The 24,342-nt window shown below is 42.8% G+C and overlaps 1 protein-coding gene across 1 annotated transcript in view; it reads right to left on the minus strand.

Moving 5' to 3' along the window:
* GRIK3 (glutamate ionotropic receptor kainate type subunit 3) overlaps window positions 1-24,342 on the minus strand; it is a 1,015,705-nt gene that overhangs the window by 124,607 nt on the left and 866,756 nt on the right. Inside the window, exon 11 of the mRNA XM_075336050.1 lies at window positions 17,677-17,900. Coding sequence (XP_075192165.1) covers window positions 17,677-17,900 — 224 coding nt within the window. The remainder of the gene's footprint in view (window positions 1-17,676; window positions 17,901-24,342) is intronic.

The raw sequence follows: 24,342 nt of genomic DNA on the forward strand, positions 1-24,342 counted from the left end.
GAAGAGAAAGCTTTAACTCCTATACAATCAAGGACATACTTAAGGCTACTTTACACGCAACGACATCGCCTACCCCCGTCGGTTGTGCGTCACGGGAAAATCACTGCCCATGGCGCACAATATTGTTAGTCCCCATCACACATACTTACCTGCCTAGCGACGTCGCTGTGGCTGGCGAACCGCCTCCTTTCTAAGGGGGCGGTTAGTGTGGCATCACAGCGATGTCACACGGCAGCCATTCAATAGAAGCAGAGGGGCGGAGAGCAGCCGAAAGAAAGACACGCTCACCTCGTTGCCGGAGGACGCAGGTACGGTGTTGTTCCTCATTCCTGGGGTGTGACACGTACCGATGTGTGCTGCCTCAGGAACGATGAACAACCTGCGTCCTACAACTGCAACAATATTTGGGATTAGAACGACGTGTCAACAATCAACGATTAGGTGAGTAATTTTGATCGTTAGCGGTCGTTTGTACGTTTCACACGCAATGACGTCGCTAATGAGGCCGGATGTGCGTCACGAATTCCGTGACCTCAACGACATCTCGTTAGCGATGTTGTTGCGTGTAAAGCCCCCTTTATACATCCTTGGTAGTGTTCCTTTGGTTATAATGGGCTCACCGCCAGAGCCCACAGTAATCCCCCACATGTCTGCTGATCTGATCAGCAGACATGTGCAACTAACAGGCGCGGGTGTATCAGAGATCCACTTGTGCCTGTTAATCCTTTAGATGGTGCTGTCAAACTCTGACAGCACGATTTAAGGACCACAGCAGGGAGTATGCTGTTAACCACCGCCATTGGCAGCTCCATGATGCAATCACGGGGCGCCAATGTGTTACCATGACAGTGTGGGGTCAGATGATGACCCATAATGCTATCATGACTCAATTTTTGTGAGTACCGGCACTCACAGGAACACTGCATGTCTCTTGATCAGAGCGCTGCTGCAGCAGCGCTCTGATCAGGAGAAGTGATTGGATAATACAGTCATAAATTTCTTTAGGGAGACTAGTAAAATCATTATAAAATGTAAAAAAAAGTTTTAAAAGATGTGAAAAAATAAAAAGAAACTAAAAATTTAAATCACCCTCTTGTACCCCATTGAAAATAAAACAATTAAAAAGATAAAAATACACACATTTGATATTATCGAGTGCACAAATTTGATGATTATCAACATATAAAATCAATTAATCTGATCGGTTCACGGCGTAGTGAGAAAAAAATTCTAAACACCAAAATTATTTTTTTTTGGTCGCCGGAGCACTGCATTAAAATGCAATAACAGACGATCAAAATATTGAAATTATGCAAACATGGTATAAATAAAAATGTCAACTAAAGATGCAAAAAATATGGCATCACTGAGCCATAGATCCCGAAAAATGAGAACGCTATGGGAGTCAGAAAAGGGCGACAAAAGCACTTTTTTTTTGGAGAAACGTCTGAATTTACCACTTAGTTAAAAGCAACAGTTTTGGTATCTACATACACATACCAACCTGAGGCACCATACTGATATGTCAGTTTTACCATGTAGTGAACATGGCGTATTAAAAAACACAACCAAAAACCATTGTAGAATTTCACTTTTTTCACAATTTCTCCACAAGTGGAATTTTTTTTCCTGTTTTCAAGTACACTATATAGTAAAATGAATCGTGTCATTCAAAAGTACAACTTGTCCTGCTGCAAATAAGCTGTCAATGGCTATGTTGATGGAAAAATAAAAAAGTTGTCGCTCTCAGAAGGGAAGGAAAAAAACAAAACTTAAAAGCATAAAATTGTCCTGGGATGAAAGGGTTAATGAATCTTGCCTTATATGTTTATTGTTATATAAATACTAGCTATTAAACCTGTTCTATGCCCGGGTGTCGAGCATTTTTATTAGCACATTTTTAATTTTATTGCAGCTGAGAATGAAATGTATATATGGTGCAAAAAAGTCTGTGTAAATCACATTTTTAGTGTAAACTCTGGGATCTTACTTTCAGTTGCCTTGTTGGTGCGGAACTTTGTGGTTGAGGCCTTCTTTATCTATTTTTCCCCTCGCTATTTTTTTAGTTTGGCAGTAGCAAAGAGGCGTTGCCTGTGACTGAATGGGACAGGTCTCTTGTGCACTGGTGAAGCCGATTAGTAGCTGGGGGCATGAGCTTTTGCCACAGGGACACGTTCTAGGCTAGGGACCCCAAAAATAGAGATTACCTTGGAGTTGGTTTGGGGGCTCTTTTGCATTGATCATTGCAATGGCTAAAAATCTCTTATATTCCTATTATTCATAGCAGTTATGCATATTCCATTTTTTATGTTTTTTTCACTTTTTCAGAGTTTATTGTATTTTTCAGTCTAGTATTCCCATAGCAGTTTTGCTTTTCATCATTCCCATACACATTGTGACTTGTGTGCAACTCTTTATCCTATTTTATAGTTATGTTTTTTGAGTCTTGCACCATGTTCACACCATTGGTGTTCCAGACATACATTCTTTAGTTACAGGGACACGTTCAGCATTATATAGCGAATGCATAATGCAAAATGAAATTATAGACCACTGATTGCTGCATGTGAATGAAGCCAGACGACTAGTCTAGTGAGGCATTCAGGAAGACAAGTCCAGCTTCCGTAGGTACAGTCAGTATACTCTGGTGTGATTGACAGTTTATGCATTTCTGTATCTCCTTTGGCCACCAATTGTATGTGGATTTAATTGGCCAAGAACGATTTAAAAAAAAAAAAAGAAATAAAAAAAGTCATGTTTTCGCCTTTCCTTAGCCACTAATAAACCTGTACTGCCACTGCCAGTTCTGTGATCAGCTCTTCCATGTCCAAACCTCCTTACAGCTTAATCTTTCATTCATTAGATTGTTAACTAGGTTAGTAAAGGGCATCACCCCTGTTTGATGGCACGAGGTGTGGTGGATGGAAGACCGGAAGATAGAAGCAAGAGACTATGATTAGGAAAGTGTCAGAGGAGGGAAATGAACAGGGAGGACCACGACGAGAGGAGTATAAGGTGTATTTTAAACCCTTCCTGGCACTTTAAAAATCAGCAAAATGGCAGCCAGCGACTAATTTGCTGGATCAGCTAGAAGTGAATCACAAAAAAATTCTGATACTCATGACTGTTATTTATTTTAGTTTTTTCTAACAATTGAGATGATTTTGATTTGCTCATTTCTTGTCATGATTGAGAGAGGGAAACACGATGGCACACAACACAAGGATGTATTATGGCACACGATGTGGCACACAACACAAGGTTTACATCGGGGACACTTTAACAATGGTGGGCCATGATGCTAGTGACAGGGAAAATGGACACATCTTCCACTTATCTGCAACTGTACCCTGCACTCCTAGCCAGTTTCTATACAGGTTCATCACCTGTCACAGAGGAGAAACCTGAAGCCCTGAGGTGCCCTACAATAGTCCTGGCTAGTGAGTGGATGGGTAAGGCATGCTAGTCCCACTGCTGTATTAAAATAACACACAAGGAAAGACAGACAGGGTGAAACTGCTGCAGTCAACACCAAGACTACAGCCTATACACAGCAACTTGCAGAGAGGGTTACAACTGCAGGCCAAGCATCCGAATAAGAGTGAATAACTGGAAGCTGAGGGTATATATAGAGACTAGGAGTGGTCCAAATTGGATAAACCTCGTATTGTAATGAGAATACTGGCTGGCAAGGCATACTGACATTAACCCTCTCCTCCCCAAAGAAAAGGAAACTACATTTAACTTCGGGGTGAGCATAGCAATGGCTTGCAAGCCCTGAACCTGTCCCAAGTCTCAAATGCAAAGAGAAAGCTCTGACATTTCTACAATAAACACATTATTGTAATGTCAGAGACAGGCTCCAAATTATAATGAGGCCAATTTAACAATATTATGGGATATGTGTATGTGTCCCAATACTTTTACCCATATAGTATGTTTAGCAGACTATGTCAACATAGATTATGGTGATTGTCTTTAAATTGTAAAGGCGCATATACTGTAATATGCAAATACAGAGCCGATATAGTAAAAGGTTAATGTTTGTTGATGTATGTGTGGTTACATTGTAAGCTCTTTATGTCAATACTTTTATTTCTCTACCAGATGTATAGAAGGCTAACGGCAGCAGATATCACAAGATTTTTCTTTTCGGCTAAAACTGACTGAGAAATACCCAGTGTAAATGCTGACATGTTAATTTGTAGTTTTCTTTGCTGTGAAAACACTCTGCATATCTGCCACTTTAGGATGTGTAAAATTGTGCATTTAAAGCTGTCATTTGGGACAGAATTCTCTGTGGAAAGACCACTAAATGTTCAGTTGCTAACAAGTTGAAATAAGGAGTTATTCCTCCGGGGACTGTGTCCTACAAGCTGTGAATGCAAATAGCAGGCAGTCATTTGGGTCTAATGTGTTGTGCTCTTAAGGGATTAAATGGCTTCGATGCGGCGGTACAGCCATGAGCCAGAGTCGCATTTATAAGCGAGTATGAAATCTATCCTCTTGCATGCAATTTAATAGCCCCTTAGTTGTCTTCAAGTGGCATTGACCTACAATAATAACGTCTACTGCACCCCTGGTGCATACTTCAGACTAGTGTTTCTGGATGACAATAGGCTAATCTGCCATAGACCGTTTACAAAAACACAGCTTTGGGACTTCTTAGCACAAATGTGACTTTCCTTACAAGTGTATGCCCTGTTTTAACTTACTCATTTTATAAGGCTAAAAAAATATGCAGTTGATTGAACTGTATTGAAATTTGCAAAATCTTAAATGATTAGGTCATGGAACATTTTAGTGGCCTGATTATATTATAAGATATGTTTTTTATTTTTTCAGATCTTTTAAGAAGGTGTTTTACTACTTTTTACATGATAAAAAGGCTATATCATGTAAAGGAGCTGACGCAGAATAAAATGTTTTTATTTTTCTTATTTCTCTTTTTATTAATTTATTTTACTTTGTTATGAAGCTAATTCTATTCCATACAGTTAATTACAGACACTGTTTAGTATTGGGGCTCACAATCTAAATCCCCCATCAGTGTTGCTTTGGGGTACCTTTATTGGTTTGTAAAGGTTAGAAGCTACTTTCCCCCTCAAACAAGGAACGGAGGAATTTCCTTTTTGCTCTGTATGATGCCAAATGAATGTATTAGTTTTGGATGGTCCTGTCCATATCTTTTCCTATGTTTGTCGTCTACTTCTTTTGTTTTACTGGGACCAGCACTCTTTTCATTTCACTCAGGCATTTTAATTAGCAGGAGACTGCAAGACGACATCCGCCTTTCATTGCTCAATTTGAGAACATGAGGAAGGTGAGTTTTTAGGTCCTTTCACATGGTGTTGGTATTGTGTGGCGGCCATTATTTTAGTGGTGTTTTGACTGTGTTGTGGTGTGACCTGGACCCATAGGGGCTCAGCCTTGCAGCATGGGTGCTGTGGGGCACCAGGTCATGCACCCTGCAGGTGCACTATTACTGCTTCGGTGGTTGGTGCATTGAGCTGCACATTCAAGGTCAGGGACCCACTGAGAAGTTCACCATATCGTGGTAGTGGACTTCATACAGTCAAACCAGAATATTAAACTAAGAACCTCATGTAAACCACAATCGATCAATGAATAAGTTTTGGATGTTCAGTACTTATCTTATTCAAAAGCTATGATATGATGCCCAATCATGCAGGAAGAAAAAACGATTTTCTTGAATATGTAGCTGCAAGTGCATCCATTTCTAGTGCCCAACAGTAGTCTGTGAGCATTTTGAAGCTCAATTTCCCTTTGTAAAGGCCTTCAAGTAGTGCATTGTCCTGAAGAAACCGCCCCCGTACTTCTCACTGACATCTCCAAGGTTATTGGGGGAAAAATCTAAATGGGAAATGTATGTTGAGAGACACCATGCATCCTAATTCTTTGTAGACATGTAATAACTCATTTTCAAGATCTCTATAGTTTGGTGCTTTATGGTTGACAGGGAAGTTCACCAACTCACACACCAGTCTCACTAGTTTTGTGTCAAAATCAGGGTCTTTCATACTTTCCCTTATTTGTGGCCCCACAAAAAATTCACCCTTGATCTGGCTTCGCTGATTGGTGGAAACTTATTTCTGAGGTATAAAAAACCCTCGCCATCATGATCCATTTTCTTTACAAAGTTCAGAGTGTCAGAAAGGAAACTTTTTCTGGAGCTACAAGAGGCCGATGCAGGACATTCATTCTTCCAGGAGTCAAATTGTTTCTTGGTGGCCACTGTTTTTTTTTTTGTTGTTTTTTTGCAGTCTCTGTAGTCACAGAAAGCAAAACTTGTATAGCTGTGCTGCAAACCAAACACCAAGGCTATTACCTTCAGATCAAAACAAATATTCCAATTGTATTTTATGTAATGGAGTTTTGTCAGCAGAGGGCACATATTTTCAAATATTACTTTCAGACTTGCTGCATAAGCAAGAGGAACAGACACATTTTTGTTGCATTATGCAGACAAACCACTTTCAAACTGGTATTTGAAGAGTCTGTAATAAAACCTCCATTCTTCAAGTCTGAGCTTTTATCCCATTGCATCTAGGAGATAGTTTGTATCCTTGCAGTAAACTAGGTCCCCTTACATTGAAAATAAGTGTTCAAGCTTCTGCTGGCTATGACGGAAGGAACATATTTTGGTCCCCTGCTCCAGCAAATGCCAGCCTTTCAGCCTCAGAGCCAAAAGCTCTGTCTGACTTTTTCATAGGTTCAGATCATGCACTGAACAATTTAGAACAACCTGGTTATGTTTGTGAGGCTGCCCAAACTCAAGGCCTAGAAAATCAGGATCTCCTTGATCAGTTTCTTCTTCAACCAAATAAGAGTCTGAACCTTCTTCTGGATCCAAGGTCGAAGATATTGGTAGAGTCAAGACTGGCAGCCCTGAACTATGTGAGACAGGCCTAAATGCTGAAGGACTGTTTGGATATTTCACAAAATTTCTTGTTTTACTTGTTTTTCCAGCAATCTTTGTCAAACAGAAATAGCAATACAGTGGAACCTTGGTTTACGAGTAACCTGGTTTGCAAGCATTTCGCTACACAAGCAAAGCTTGTTGTAAATTTGTAGCTCAGTTTACGAGCAAGCTTTGCCATATGAGCAAATACTCACCGCACACACTTCCGGTTCCGTACTTTAACCGCGCTCTGACACGCTCTTGCAGTCCGCAAAAACACGCACAAACACGCACAAACACACACAAACACACACACACAGTATGCTCACTTTACCTTCCGTTACATCGCCGGCCTCCCGGTTCTTGTGGTTTGCCGGTACAGGATGTGTATTGGTTAACCATCACGACGATGGAGGAGCTTCCGCTGTCAGCTGCTACTTAAAGGCAGCGCGCTAGCCAATCAGAGGCAAGCGGCTCCTGCCTTTGATGTTAGCGCTCTGGAAGCGGAAGTTCTGGCATCGGTCGCGATGGTTACCCAATACACATCCTGTACCGCCGAACTACAAGAACGATGAGGCCGGCGAGGAAACGGAAGGTAAGGTGAGTATAATATGTGTGTGTGTGTTTGTACATGTGTGGAATGGCACAATAGGGGACCAGGATGGGACATTGAACAAGTTGTGGAACGAATTGTCTGAGCTTGCATTATTTCCTATGGGAAATTTTGCTTTGCTAGACGATTAAAAGAAAAGCGCGCTCCTGTGTAAAACCAAATGATAAAAAATATTGTAAATGCAGTGTGATGGCCACACTCACCTGATCCCGTTGTACATCAGGTACAACACTGGGGAACCAGCCGAAGGGAAATCCAGGGTGTACCCCTATGGCATCAGCGGGGATCTCGTCCTCTCCAGCCCGCAAGAATTCCAGCTCGGGCGGCCGCTCACGCGATCGATAACCCACGTGGAGTGCACAGCCGCCAGACCAGCGTTAGGCTGCAGCTCCTCCTCTGGGATGGATGGACCCGTAGACCCGATGCCGGTGACTCACCGGCCCTTCAGAAGCGTAGATAGATTCAGGCACATTCAGGCAGATCTTGGGTTAGCTGCAGCAGCCCCGTGAGCTCCAACAAGGAGATGGGAGATTTAGGGATAATGAAGAAAAATCACGGTATCGGCTGCGCTGCTAGGAAAGTTCGTAGACTCTACGAACTTTCCTAGCAGCGCAGCCGATACCGTGATTTTTCTTCATTATCCCTAAAGCTTTGCTAGACGAGTAACTTGGGTTACAAGAACACTCCCAGAACAGATTGTTCTCGTAAACCAAGGTTCCACTGTACTTACAATGGTCTTTTAGCTCCCTCTATACCATTGGAACAGAAAACGCCATGTGCTGTGGTTTACCATTGAGCCAACTGTAACAGAGGAGCAACAAAAATGGGGGCCCAACACCGTTATGCTTATTTTCTGTGATTTTAAAGTCACATTGCCTCAAACATAGCAAAAGTTGTTGGGGTGCTGGGATTTACACAACTGCTTGCGATATACTACAGCAAGGACAGCAACAAAATTAAAACTAAATTTAGTATAATAACAGCATAAAGTAAAAGAAAGCTTAGCTATATACGGTAAATAGAACTGATATTCGCAAAGAACAGTGAGATAATGAAGCTTCTTGAATATGTAACCTGTGAAACCCCACAAAGCAAACACCTGAGATTAGTCAACCTTGGAAAAAAAATGGATCTCTGTTTGTTACCAAAGTATAAAAACAAACAGACTTCAAAGGAGTGGTGCAAAGTTATAACAATCCATCACCTAAAAAGATAAAGTAATTTATGAAGGGCAGTAAGGGCTAAATTTATTGGAAAAAACAAGGTTATGGGAAATTTGTGCCTGAAAGGGAACTTCTGATTGCAGATTCAGAATCAACATACAAAAATGCTTTAACAACAACCAACAGTACTCATTTAACAAAATATTTGTTGATCAGTGTTACTCAGTCACCTGCTTTCTTTTTTAAATCTTGTGCCACCTCTATTTTTATTGTGGACGGCGTGTGCAAAGTATGATTCTACAGCCAATCTTCAGGTCTTTAATGTAATGGTGCCTAAAAGTGAGCTTTTGGCTTAATTAAGACTTCATTGAGTCAAGTTTTCGATCTGCACCTCTGACGCTATTTTATTAAAGACCCAAAGATTTGAGTGAAATCACTAACCACAATGACAGTGGTGCCACAAAATTTCAAAATGGAGGCAGGTCACTGAAAAGTCAATGACCTGTCATAGACACACAGGAGGCATGTGGAGGAGCAGAGAAAGAGAAGACAACCATGCCTACATACTCGCAGTGTTGCACAGATCTGTCATTAGAAGAAAACTTTGGAGGCTGACTAGAAAAGAAAAGAAAAACCAGAGATCCGGTACCTTCCCCAAACCTATCAGTTTTAAGGGGACCTGTCAGGTTCAATATGCACCTAGAACCACGAGCAGTTCTGAGTGCATATTGCGAATCCCTGCCTAACTGTAGCTGCATACACTCTCATAGATAAAAAGATCTTTAGGAAAAGTATTTCTAAAGATCTTTTACCGTATGCTAATGAGCAAGGGGACTAGGCCCTGGACGTTACTTCCATTGCCATTCACCCCCATTAGCATGTTAGTACTGCCCTGTGGGCATGTGAACATGCTAATGAATACGCAGTGTCACAGGTTGATCTCACTCACCTCTCCACCACCATCACGACCGACGGAGAATTTTGGCTCAGTGCGCATGATCCCGGAGTTTGGGTCATGTGCACTACTTCAGTTTGAAGCCAGGACGCGTACAGCCGGCTTCATAGTGCGCATGACCCAAACTCCAGGTCATGCACATTGAGCCAAAATTCCCTGTCGGTGGCGATGGCAGCAGAGAGGTGAGGGAGAACATCAGTAAAGCTGCGTATTCATTAGCATGTTAGCACGCCCACAGGGACGTACTAACATGCTATTGGAGCCAACTGGCAAGGGGAACTATGCCCAGGGGATGAGACCACGCACTCATTAACATATGATTAAAGATCTTTAAAAATACTTTTTCAAAAGATCCCTTTATCTATGCTAGTGTATACAGGGACGGTGTTACGGGGGGCTGTCTGATAATAAAACCCAAAGGAATATCAGACAGTCAGGGTCCACCGTGCAAAGACTCTGCTGCAGACTATGGCAGAGGATAAGGGGTATACAAGTGTGCCACTGTAAATAGTAATAGCACAAGTGCAGAGTGCAATACCTGTGTTAAACTCACAGAGGAATATAATTAGGAAATAAAGCAATTCCTCCCTTGCTTGGAGGGTGTGTGGTATGGTCTCTGTTAATGGTCACAGAGACAAAAGCAGTGAGTGTGAAATGGCACCTACCTAGGTCTGTTCCTCTAGCGGTGCCAGGAGACGGACAGCAGCGTAAGCCGCACAAAGCTCCTACCTGCGTTCGCTCCACTAGTGTGCGAGGACACGAACCACTAGATATGGTACCTGCCTAGGTCCGCTCCACTAGTGGTGCAAAAGAGACGGACAGCAGCATAAGCCGCACAAAGCTCCTACCTATGTTCACTCCCCTAGTATGCGAGGATACGAACAACTGCCAGACGCAGTATGAGGAACGTTACCCTAGCGGCAACGTCCACCTACGAGTAGAATCACAAGGCCCAGGAGGACCATGTGCCTCAGGCACCTGCCTATGTCCGCTCCACTAAGATGTAAGGATACGGACCGCAGCCGAAGCTGTAAGGTATAAGAACGCTACCCTAAAGACATGCTTGAGGAATAGCGTCTACTCTCATGCGTGAACCAAGAGGACTGAGCGCCGGGCGGCGTGCGTCAGGGTCTTATATAGACTTTGTGCCTCATCCAAGATGGAGGACACCAGAGCCAATCCGCTGCTAGAACGACAGCAATGACGTCACGCTGGCCTATCACCGAGCAAAGCGTCACAAGCACATGACCAGCGACCAATCGGCATAGAAGGTGTCAGAGACATGTGACCACGTGTCTCAAGCACATGACCAGCGGCCAATCAGCTTAGAAGGTGTCAGAGACATGTGACCTCGTGTCAGCAATGATGTCACCCGCACATGTGCAATGGCTCCAAGATAAGACTTAGTCTCCAGCGCTTGCACATGTGCAGTAGCAAGAAATCCGAACATAATCTTCAGTGCTCGCACATGTGCAGTAGCAAGAAATCCGAACATACTCTACAGTGCCACAGCAACCGTAACAGACGGATAGGCAGGGATTAGCAATATGCACCCAGAACTGCTCATGGTTCTGGGTGCATATCGGATCTGACAGGTTCCTTTTAAGAAGTATAGCAGCATAACTATTGCCATGCCTTTTCCTTGTATTGCTAAATTCTGCTGATAGGTTATTTGTAATTGCTTAGCCTTGAGTATTCTATTATTTACCACTGCTTTAGAATTTTTCTTTTCACAGCTATTTTGCTATTTTTCATCTTGACCCAACATATCCTAAGATGAGTGAAAAAAGATGACTAGCCTAATTTTGTAATATTCTGTATGTATCTATCTTATGATGGCATATGGACATAATGATTTGTTGATTCTCCCACTTGCTGCAGTAAACTTGCCACCAACTGCATGTTTCGCTCCTTCTGTAGCACCCAAAGACATCAATAAAAAAGGGCACTAATGGGGAAGCAATTTTGATACCCTGATCTCCATGTCCTAAGCCTAGAATGATTACTTTAACAACAACTTTCACTATTTTACAGTGCTTTGCGAAAGTATTCGGCTCCCTTGAATTTTTCAACCTTTTCCACCATTTCAAGCTTAAGATAAAGATAAACATTTTAATTTTATGGTGAAGAATCAACAACAAGTGGGACACAATTGTGAAGCTGATCAAAATTTATTGCTTATTTAAAACTTTTTTAAAAAAATAAATAACTGAAAAGTGGGGCATGCAATATCATTCGTCCCCTTTACTTTCAGTGCAGCAAACTCACTCCAGAAGTTCATTGAGGATCTCTGAATGATCCATTGTTGTCCTAAATGACTGATGATGATAAATATAATCCCTGTGTGTAATCAAGTCTCTGTATAAATGCAGCTGCTCTGTGATAGTCTCAGTGTTCTGTTTAAAGCGCAGATACCATCATGAAGACCAAGGAACACAACAGGCAGGTCCTTGATACTGTTGTGGAGAAGTTAAAAGCTGTATTTGGTTATAAAACGATTTCCAAAACTTTAAACATTCCAAGGAGCACTATGCAAGTGATCATATTAAAATGGTAGAAGTATCATACCACTGCAAATCTATCAAGACCCGGCCGTCTATCCAAACTTTCATCTCAAACAAGGAGAAGACTGATCAGAGATGGAGCCAAGAGGCCCATGATCACGCTAGATGAAATTCAGAGATCTACAGCTGAGGTGGGAGAGTCTGTTCATAGAGCAACAATCAGTCGTACACTGCACAAATCTGGCCTTTTTGGATGAGTGGCAAGGAGAAAGCCATTTCTTAAAGATATCCATAAAAAGTGTTGTTTAAAGTTTGCCACAAGCCACCTGGGAAGCACACCAAACATGTGGAAGAAGGTGCTCTGGTCAGATGAAACCAAAATCAAACTATTTGGGTATAATGCCAAACGATATGTTTGGCGTAAAAGTAACACAGCTCATCCCCCTGAACACACTATCCCCACTGTCAAACATGGTGGTGGCAGCATCATGATTTCGGCCTGCTTTTCTTCAGCAGGGACTGGGAATAAGGTTAAAGGAAACCTGTCATCACTTTTTTTGGCTACAGGTACGGCCACCACCACCGGGCTCTTATATACAGCATTCTAACATGCTGTATATAAGAGCCCAGGCCACTGTGACTACATAAAAAACACTTTACAATACTTACCTAACGGTCGTGCTGTGGTGGAATTGGGTCACGGCGGCGTCTCCCTTGTCCGGTGCCGGCGCCGCCTCTTTCGGTCATCTTCGTCCTCCTTCTTCTGAACCCTGTGTGCATGACGCATCCGACGTCATCCACACTCACCGGCATTCAGTTCCTGAGCAGACGCACTTTAATCTGCCCTGAGCAGGGCAGATCAAAGTATTGTAGTCCGCCTCGCAGGACCGGCGAGTGTGTATGACATGTGTCATGCACACAGGCTTCAGAAAGAGGAGGACAAAGATGGCTGAAAGAGGCGGCGCCGGCACCGGACAATGGAGACGCCTCCGTGACCCAATCCCACCGCAGCGCAGTATTATAAAGTGTTTTTTATGTAGTCACAGCGGCCTGGGCTCTTATATACAGCATGTTAGAATGCTGTATATAAGAGCCCTGTGCTGGTGGCCTCAGCTTATAGCCAAAAAAAAGTGATAACAGGTTCCCTTTAAAATTGATGGGAAGATGGATGGAGCCAAATACAGGACAAGTCTTGAAGAAAACCTGTTGGAGTCTGCAAAAGACCTGAGACTGGGGCGGAGATTTGTCTTCCAATAAGACAATAATCCCAAACATAAAGCAAAAAGTACCATGGAATGGTTCACAAATAAGCGTATCAGGTGTTAGAATGGCCAAGTCACAGTGCAGACCTGAATCCAATTGAGAATCCGTGGAAAGAGCTGAACACTGCTGTACACAAATGCTCCCCATCCAACCTCACTCAGCTTGAGCTGTTTGCAAAGGAAAAATGGACAAGAATTTCAGTCTCTCGATGTGCAAAACAGATAGAGACATACTCGAAGCGACTTGCAGCTGTAATCGCAGCAAAAGGTGGCACTACAAAGTATTAACTTAAATGAGACAAATAATATTGCATGCCCCAATTTTCAGTTATTTATTTTTATAAAAGTTTAAAATAAGCAATAAATTTCATTCAACTTCACAATTGTTTCCCACTTGTTGGTTCTTCACCATAATATTAAAATTTTTATCTTTATGTTTGAACCCTGAAATGTGAGAAAAGTTTGAAAGATTCAAGGGAGCCGAATACTTTCGCAAGGCACTGCAGTATTGAATTAATTGCCATTATAGGATCAAGTTATCAAGTCTTGAGATCCGGAAACATCCATGTTCTTGTGGTACGGTAAGGCCGGACTTAAAGTACTAATTAAAAATGATGTCTCGTGGTTAAACGTTAAGTTTCTTATGGAAAACATAACTTTTTGGGGGTTGGAGTGCTAAAAAAAATATATGCTCCATTTTCTGGATATCACGTATTATGGTATCCCTGGCATTTTTTTATTTATTTTAAAAAAAGTGTCAATGGACTTAGTGCAAAAATGGAATATATAATTCAGCAAAATCCTACTTATTTCAGATTTTTGCCATAAAAAAAAAATACTTTTCTAGGATAGTCAAATACACTATGAATTTGTACCATAAAATGCTTTGTATATTTGTGTAAATATTGCGCAACCACCATGCATTTATTCCGAAAATCATATGTGTTTCACAAACCAATCCAAAAGATTACCTGATATAGAGTTGACTACAGAATCTAAAAGCTTGAGATACTGTATATGTCTAATATTTCTACTTATAGATAAATCATATAGCTATTACTAATTTTTTTAAAATATTTCTGTCTTTTTCTTACAGAGAGAATCGCTTTTCACAAATATGGACATATTTTCATGTTCATAATCTTTTAGAACATGCCATAGAATATTTAACTCCTCCATGAAGAGTCATAATATGTACTAAAAAACCACTAGACAAAAGGTACCCTTCATAACAAATGATTTTATGTACAAGTGTCCTCCATTCACATTGATCAAGATTTAGTTATGAATGCAACACATGCCGAAGGAAGCGCTTGGTATTATTAATAAATCAAGCCAAACATTCCACTTTCTAAAAAAAAGCAGCTCTGAGAGTAGAAAGGTGGTGATTGAAAAGGCCATTCTCCATCCCTTAATATAGAAAACCAGGTACTATCCATTCTGAAAAACCAGCATCGCCTTACGGGCATCCAGTATGCCGCATATCCTGGATTTATGCTCATTCCATAAATATGGATTAGAGATCAGACTTGCTACAAATCCATTATAGATAAGATCCGAGTGAGCAGGAAGGTGGAGGCATTGTAGAAAATGGAGATTAGGGTTTAGACTCGCTGGCTTGAATGTCGGGGAAGAAGTCGTGTCTATAATATTCAAGTTCAGGACACACAATAATAAATTAATGCAGGCCACTTTGTCTTGAGCGGAACACCTGCTCCTCAAGTAAAGGATTCTATTATTTGCTAGAGAGCTTACTTACATTGCTGGTACTTTTTACTTGGTCTGCCAAGTATTAAAAATGATAAAAATGTTTTTCTTTGAAGATGAATATTTTCTATTAAAAATTACCATCAATAGTGGTTTTCTTTTTAAGTGAATTTACCAGCACTACCTGCTTCACAAAATCAACCGACGTCCGGCTTAGGCTGCAATTAAAAGGAACATTGAGTTCTTTTATTTTGCTCAAACAAAGAAACTCAATAAACCACCCATCTGTATCCCATGCATGTAGATAGAGTTTCTGCAACCCTGTTCACATACTGTACATCAGAAAATTTCCTCATGTATTTCAAGAAAATAATGTTAATAAATTGCACATCACTTTCATCAGATTAGAAAAATAGCCCAATTCAATTACAAAGGGGTTAATCGTTCAGAAATTCTGCCGAAGATTCGCAACAGTACACCAAAGGTACATCCTCAGTTTTCTGTTATGGATAAAGTGATTGTATTTTAATGCAATGTGGGTATATACCCCAACAAGGACAGTTTTAGGCAAATTGTGTCCCTGGGCAAAAATCAAAAAGGCAAATACAAAAATTTTCCAGCGTCTCCAAGAGATAAAATAACAATTCTTTTATTCATGTAAAAATCTTCTTACCATCGAATAAATGACACATATGGACATGAGGACAGAGGAGCTCTTCCTACGCGTTTCACCCTGTGGAGGGCTTAATCATGGAAACAATACTGTAACATTCAATTGAGTAGGTTAAGACCCATATAGTCATGTAGAAAAAGGCGATATATAATTATATTGATCAGAGTGTAACGCTCGCCTCTGGAGTTGGTAAGGTGGCCACACTGGATCACAAGGGAGACCCCAGAATACCCTTTGGTTGGAGAGGCTTGACTAAGCATCCACCATGAGGCGGATGCTTGGCAGAAACCAGGACTGTGGCAGCTGACCCCCATGGCTAGGACAGACACAGGAGAAGACAGGGTAGTGTAGCAGGTGCATCTGAGATTGCCAAGACAGATGGTATGACCAGACAGGACAGACAGAGTTACTAGAGCGGCAAGGGCAGCTGCGACGGCTGAGGTTTATAGTAAGACCAGGAATGATGGAGTGAGTCACTGGTGCCACAGGGACCACTGAGGCAGCTGAGGCAGAAGGTATGGCCAGGATTGTCAGACAGAGTAACTAGTGTAGACAGGGACCACCAGGACAGCTGAGGCAGATAGCATGGCCAGGATGGACAGACATGACTTGGAAACCAAAATAGGACACTGTACAATGACACGGGGATGCATAGTGAACCGAAGCATCTGACAACTAGCTGGCAATGTCACCAACCACTGACTAACTTATCATTTCCATCAGGCACCTCTCCTAGTGGGAGAGTGCCTTAAGTACCCAGTGCCTCTCAGCGCTAGGCTGAGAAGCACTTCCAGGAAATGATGCCCTGGCCCTTTAAAAGAAGAACAGCAGCGCGAACGCACACCCTAGGAGCACACCCGGTGGATCTGTGTGGCGTGCCCAGGCAGGAGTAAGCAGGAGAAACTCACGTAGAGGACAGCAGGGAAGGCAGTCAGCGTGGTGCAGGCCAGCTGCGGCGGTTAGTGATTTGGCATCTATGCTATGCAAGGAGGGGGCGAGTGGAGGAGGGACATCGGCACTACACAAAGCTATGCTGTTCAACATATTAATATGTAGGGTTTTTTTCGAAAAAAAAAATCAATATAATCTGTGATTTAATTATTTAATGCTCAGTTCTTTCTTCTTTCTGGGATTTTCAGTCCAGTGGGCAATGCTATCATTTTCATGGTGACAGGTTCCGTTTAATACGTCCATAAATCCTGTGATTTTCATAATTATATAATCTTTCCTTTATGATGTTGCAATTTTAATGTTGAAGAGTGTATATAACAACTATGCCATAAAACCAGAATGTTGATCACCATTAGAGATGAGCAAGTACCTAACTATTCATACTCGCTATACTCATAACGAGTACTGCCTAATACTCGCATATTCATTCCGAATAGCGTGTGCAATGCAAGTCAGTGGGGAAAAAGTTGCAAAGTAATGAGTAACCTGAATTCTGCACTATTTGTTACATTGCGGTTACTCGTTACATTGCGAGTATTCCCTATTAACTTGCATTGCACATGCTATTTGGAATGAATACATGAGTATTATACAGTATTTGTTATGAGTATAGCGAGTACGAATAGTTAGGTACTTGCTCAACTCTAATCACCATTTAAAAAAAAGAATAATAAACATTAGCAGAATTACTAACATCATGGAGTTTGTCTGGGACACCATGAAGAAAGCAAAGGATTTTTACAATCCTACATCCACTGAAGATTTGCGGTTAGTTCTCCAAGATGTTCGGAATAATCTCCCTGCGGCCTTGTTAAATTGGTAGAACATTTATTAAATCCATAAATCAATAAGTAATGGGGTTGGACTAAAGTTATGTCAATGTTCTCTGTTACTAAAATTTAATGACTACATTTATTCACACTTACCTTGCTATGACAAAAAGAACACAGCTCACACCGAGGTAAGCAAGTAGGATGTACATCCAGATGTCAGGAGATAGAGGATTCAGAAAAGAGAAGACACTAGGATTGGTCCCATTGGCTTTCCGATATAGTATGCTAATCCCCAGAGTCATAAATGGTTTGGAAAAATCTATCACTTTCTCTCGGATGTGGGTAATGGTAAGTGGAGCCACTGCCAGGTCAGCTTTCTGAAAGAGTAGAAACATATTAAAGGTTAGGAAAAATAGCAACTCAAAAATTTGTAATTTTCAATAAGTGGTAATTAGGTAGGACATGTAATGTCCACACTTCACTGCCTATGTATTATACAATTTCCTGCAACATAATAACACTCTAAGTGGGTAACTGCTTGAAAATAGCATACAATTAGTTTTACCAATTTCCTTGAGATTTTGATGACGTTCTACCATTATAGTGACAATAACAGTTCAAAGTATAACAAAGAAAAAAAATCATAGTTAAATCAATGAAAGTTTGATGCCACCTATATATAAAGACAAAAACCCTCTTTGTATACTTAAAATAGATTTTCTAAGATCCCTTAATATAAAGGAATGATTAAAATTATATACCTTGAGTCAATAGTGAAAATAGATCCATAAATTATTTAGACGGCATCTACTACCAGATTTCACAATATAATCTACATGCAGTTTTAAATAGATATCTTAGAAGCGATGAAGCTGGTGTACTTATTCATGTATTTCTTATACTTAACCTCTGGCATGGCATTTTCATCCTTTTTCTGCGCCACTCTGGTCCCGCAGTGCAATCTTGTGCCCTTAACTGTTTACTGTCAGGAAGTCAGAACTTATGTTGCAAATGAGCAGAGTCAGTATATGAGAGCAAGAATGAGGCTTTCATAGACTTACACTGAGTTCTGACCTCCAATGCACTGCTTGAAACACTGGAGCTGCTGGCAGGCTACAAATTGCCGGGGACCGACCAGAGCAATACTGGAAATTGATGAAGACAACAGTAGGCGAGTATAAGACAAGGGGAAGCGGACTTACGTTTAAAGAACCACTACAGTTGTAAAAGTAGATAAAAAAAATGCTGGAGTGGTGCTTTAAGTGCTCATTTTAGATCAGGAGAAGAAACTTTAGGAACAATGTATGCAGTGTATATTGTGCAATCTTGTGATCCATATGTTTTGTAGGAGTATTTGTGTAAAAAAAACATAACAAAAAAAAAAAAAGAAAATATATATATCTATATATATAATTGCCTTATTCTGTCTGTCTGTCTGTCTGTCTTGCTCCAAAATTGTGTCCTTACGGTGACAAACAGCGGATTGGCCGCTCGCCTCGCCTCGGCTCCGCCTCCCCGCACGGATTGGCCGTTCGCCTCACCTAGGCTCCGCCCCCCGCACGGATTGGCCGCTCGCCCAGGCTCTGCCCCCCACACGGATTTGCCTCTCGCCCCGGCACCCTGCACGCATTAGCAACTCGGCTACGTCCCGCCCCCCTCACGCATTGCACGCTCGCTCTGGCCCCGCCCCCTGCACGCATTCCCCGAAACAACACGGAGACCCGACTCCCAGGTGAGTGCTGTACCCCCGGGAGCCCACATCACCATATCGCCGCCAACCCAGCTGACACATACTTTCGCATTGCTTGGGTTCTGGGGTTGACGGCGTACGCTGGTGTGGGCTCCCGTGCGAGAGGGGGGCGGGGTACGCTGGTAACCATGTAATATTGTATAGCATGGTTACCAGCGTACACCGGCTCCCAGGTGAGCGCATCAAGGTCCTGCAGCGGCGGAACACACACACACGCACACACATAAGAACACACACACACATAAGATCACACTCACTCTCACACACACCTCACACACACATCAGATCGCATCCCCACACTCACAACATCCCGTGATATCGCTTGCTTCTCGGCGGCGATCCTGTGCGTGCAGTGATCTTCCAGGACCTGCCGGAGGATCACATGGCCAGAAGCATGTGGTATCTCCAGATGTTGTGAGTGTGTGAGCGTGTATGTGCGATATCGTCAGTGTGTGTGTGTGTGTATGCGATCGGGTGTGTGCGTGTATGCGATCAGGTGTGTGCATGTATGCGATCGGGTGTGTGCGCGTATGCGATCGGGTGTGTGCGGGTATGCGATCGGGTGTGTGCGTGTCAGTAGAAAGCAGAGGAGCACGGCGTGCAGCACAGCTGCTGGGACCTCCCACCGGAGGGCACAGGCAGATGTGGGGTGTGAGTGTATGTAATCACATGTGTGCGTGTATACTGTCTGATGTGTGACTGTGGAACACGATGGGGGGTGCACAGCATGGGGATGGAGCATGATGGGGGGTGCACAGCATGGGGGATGGAGCACGATGGGGAGTGCGCAGCATGGGGGATAGATCACGATGGGTGCGCAGCATGGGGGATGGAGCACGATGGGGGGTGCGCAGCATGGGGGATGGAGCACGATGGGGGGTGCATAGCATGGGGGATGGAGCATGATGGGTAGTGTGCAGCATGGGGGATGGAGCACGATAGGGAGTGCGCAGCATAGGGGATGGAGCACGATGGGGAATGCGCAGCATGGGGGATGGAGCACGATGGGGAGTGCGCAGCATGGGGGATGGAGCACAATGGGGAATGCGCAGCATGGGGGATGGAGCACGATGGGGAGTGCGCAGCATGGGGGATGGAGCACATTTGGGAGTGTGCAGCATGGGGGATGGAGCACGGTTGGGAGTGCGCAGCATGGGGGATGGAGCACGATGGGGAATGCGCAGCATGGGGGATGGAGCACGATGGGGAGTGCGCAGCATGGGGGATGGAGCACAATGGGGAGTGCGCAGCATGGGGATGGAGCACGTTTGGGAGTGCGCAGCATGGGTGATGGAGCACGATGGGGAATGCACAGTATGAGGGATGGAGCACGATGGGGAGTGTGCAGCATGGGGGATGGAGCACAATGGGGAGTGCGCAGCATGGGGGATGGAGCACGATGGGGGGTGCGCAGCATGGGGGATGGAGCACGATGGGGGGTGCGCAGCATGGGGGATGGAGCACGATGGGGGGTGCGCAGCATGGGATATGGAGCACGATGGGGGGTGCGCAGCATGGGGGATGGAGCACAATGGGGGGTTCACAGCATGGGGGATGGAGCACGATGGGGGGTGCACACCTCCCCCCAAAACACACACACACACACCGCCACACACGCAATGCACAACACACCACACACACACTGGGAACCACAAACACCGCTCTACACAGATACCCACACACACAGACAACGCCGCACACACACAACACCCAACACACAAACACCGCGGCACACACAAATATACGCACATGCCGCACAAAATATACCTCCCACCAAAACACACACACACCCCACACCCACACGAACCGCGCAACACACACACACAACGCTACAGACACACAGCACTCCACAAACAACGCAACACATACAACGCAACACACAAACAACACCACTCTCACCCCCCGCCACACCCAGACCACACCCAGAACATGTACAGCGCCCTACACAAACACTTGGTAACTACACACAACATCTATATATATATATATATATATATATATATATATATATATATATATACAGTGCTTACAAGTAGTATTCAACCCCCTGCAGATTTAGCAGGTTTACACATTCGGAATTAACTTGGCATTGTGACATTTGGACTATAGATCAGCCTGGAAGTGTGAAATGCACTGCAGCAAAAAAGAATGTTATTTATTTATTTATTTTTTTTTTAAATTGTGAAAAGTTTATTCAGAGGGTCATTTATTATTCAACCCCTCAAACCACCAGAATTCTGTTTGGTTCCCCTAAAGTATTAAGAAGTATTTCAGGCACAAAGAACAATGAGCTTCACATGTTTGGATTAATTATCTCTTTTTCCAGCCTTTTCTGACTAATTAAGACCCTCCCCAAACTTGTGAACAGCACTCATACTTGGTCAACATGGGAAAGACAAAGGAGCATTCCAAGGCCATCAGAGACAAGATCGTGGAGGGTCAAAAGGCTGGCAAGGAGTACAAAACCCTTTCCAAGGAGTTGGGCTTACCTGTCTCCACTGTTGGGAGCATCATCCGGAAGTGGAAGGCTTATGGAACTACTGTTAGCCTTCCACGGCCTGGACAGCCTTTGAAAGTTTCCACCCATGCCGAGGCCAGGCTTGTCCGAAGAGTCAAGGCTAACCCAAGGACAACAAGGAAGGAGCTCCGGGAAGATATCATGGCAGTGGGGACATTGGTTTCAGTCAATACCATAAGTAACCTACTCCACCGCAATGGTCTCCGTTCCAGACGAGCCCGTAAGGTACCTTTACTTTCAAAGTGTCATGTCAAGGCTCATCTACAGTTTGCTCATGATCACTTGGAGGACTCTGAGACAGACTGGTTCTAGGTTCTCTGGTCTGATGAGACGAAGATCGAGATCTTTGGTGCCAACCACACAAGTGACGTTTGGAGACTGGATGGCACTGCATACGACCCTTAAGAATACCATCCCTACAGTCAAGCATGGTGGTGGCAGCATCATGCTGTGGGGCTGTTTCTCAGCCAAGGGGCCTGGCCATCTGGTCCGCATCCATGGGAAGATGGATAGCACGGCCTACCTGGAGGTTTTGGCCAAGAACCTCCACTCCTCCATCAAGGATCTTAAGATGGGTCATCATTTCATCTTCCAACAAGACAACGACCCAAAGCACACAGCCAAGAAAACCAAGGCCTGGTTCAAGAGGTAAAAAATCAAGGTGTTGCAGTGGCCTAGTCAGTCTCCTGACCTTAACCCAATTGAAAACTTGTGGAAGGAGCTCAAGAGTAAAGTCCACATGAGACACCCAAAGAACCTAGATAACTTGGAGAAGATCTGCATGGAGGAGTGGGCCAAGATAACTCCAGAGACCTGTGCCGGCCTGATCAGGTCTTATAAAAGACGATTATTAGCTGTAATTGCAAACAAGGGTTATTCCACAAAATATTAAACCTAGGGGTTGAATAATAATTGACCCACACTTTTATGTTGAAAATGTATTAAAATTTAACTGAGCAACATAACTTGTTGGTTTGTAAGACTTATGCATCTGTTAATAAATCCTGCTCTTGTTTGAAGTTTGCAGGCTCTAACTTATTTGCATCCTATCAAACCTGCTAAATCTGTAGGGGGTTGAATACTACTTGTAGGCACTGTATATATAACAAAAATCATACATTAACTACACAATAGGTAAATTCTACAGACCAAAGGTTTTGACACACCTCACTGAAAGAGTTTTCTTTATTTTCATGTCTCTGAAATTTGTAGCTTCACATTGAAGGCATCAAACCTATGATGTAACACATGTGCAATGAAATACTTAACAAAAAAGTGTGAAACAACTGAAAATATGTCTTATATTCTAGGTTCTTGAAAGTAGCCATCTTTTGCTTTCATTACTACTTTGCACACTCTTGGCATTCTCTTGATGAGCTTCAAGAGGTAGTCACCAGAAATGGTTTTCACTTCACAGGTGTACCCTGTCAGGTTTAATAAGTGGGATTTAGTGCCTTATAAATGGGGTTGGGGCCATCAGTTGTGTTGTGCAGGAGTCTGGTGTGTTAATTCATATATATATATATATATATATATATATATATATATATATATATATAATTGATGGCGTCAGCTTTCCATAAAATCCCTCATAATTTACTGACCCTAAAGTTGATGTTTGTATATTGCTGTCTAGTGTAACTTTACGTAGTTTCACTTCACTTTGCTGGTCAAGCATACTTCTAGGAAGGTGTTGCTGGGACCCAATGTGAGATCCCTAGTAAATAGCGAGCACAAGAATGAGATGCACAATAGAGCTAAGACTTGAACTTCAGCAGCCAATGGAAAATAGATAACTGCATGGCACAAATTTCTACAATGTGTGAATGGGACTTGTCATCTCCTACCCATATAGGCAGTCATTAAAGCCAAGACTACGCTTGTTGCATCAAAGAGAAGCCTATAGAGAGCAACAATGTAACAAACAATGTGACAAACAATGGTGATTATTAGAAAGGAGCTAATTGATTTGAGTCTAATCAAATTTGCCAAGACGTTCCCCCCAAAATTGTATTTACTGCATTTTGAATTTTTTTTACTGCAGGTGAATCCAGCAAAATTGCGCTCACAAGTTGTGAAAAAAGAAGATAGAAGAGCTGCTCAGAGTGCCAGTGGTAGCAAGACAGGTGAGTATAAGAGTTTCTTTAATGCCTTTCCCAGCAAATTTAATTTGTATTAAATGTATTACGCCCTGATTTTAGCAATTCTGCCCAAATCCCATTTTGGGAGATTCGTTCAACCTAAAACACACATGGGGAATGTAATTGTGTGTAATAAATGACTCTGCTGCCTCATCCGAATAATTGGGCCCTGGTAACTATTGACCTCCAAAGAAGACTTTTCTAGAGAGTGGCACTCCACCTTAATATTTATGTAGTTGCCATTCTTATAGCTACGAGGGATTGCTTTATGATTATTGAAAATATAAGATTTGCTATATCTCTTGGAACTCTCGTACACTTCTGGCTTGCTCTGCTTTGAATGCAGTTATGACCCCAGCTTTTCTATATTGCTGGGAATTTTGCTATACCAGTCATCAGTTCTGCAACTG

This window comes from Anomaloglossus baeobatrachus, chromosome 2 (genome assembly GCF_048569485.1).
Source record: "Anomaloglossus baeobatrachus isolate aAnoBae1 chromosome 2, aAnoBae1.hap1, whole genome shotgun sequence".
NCBI lineage: Eukaryota > Metazoa > Chordata > Amphibia > Anura > Aromobatidae > Anomaloglossus > Anomaloglossus baeobatrachus.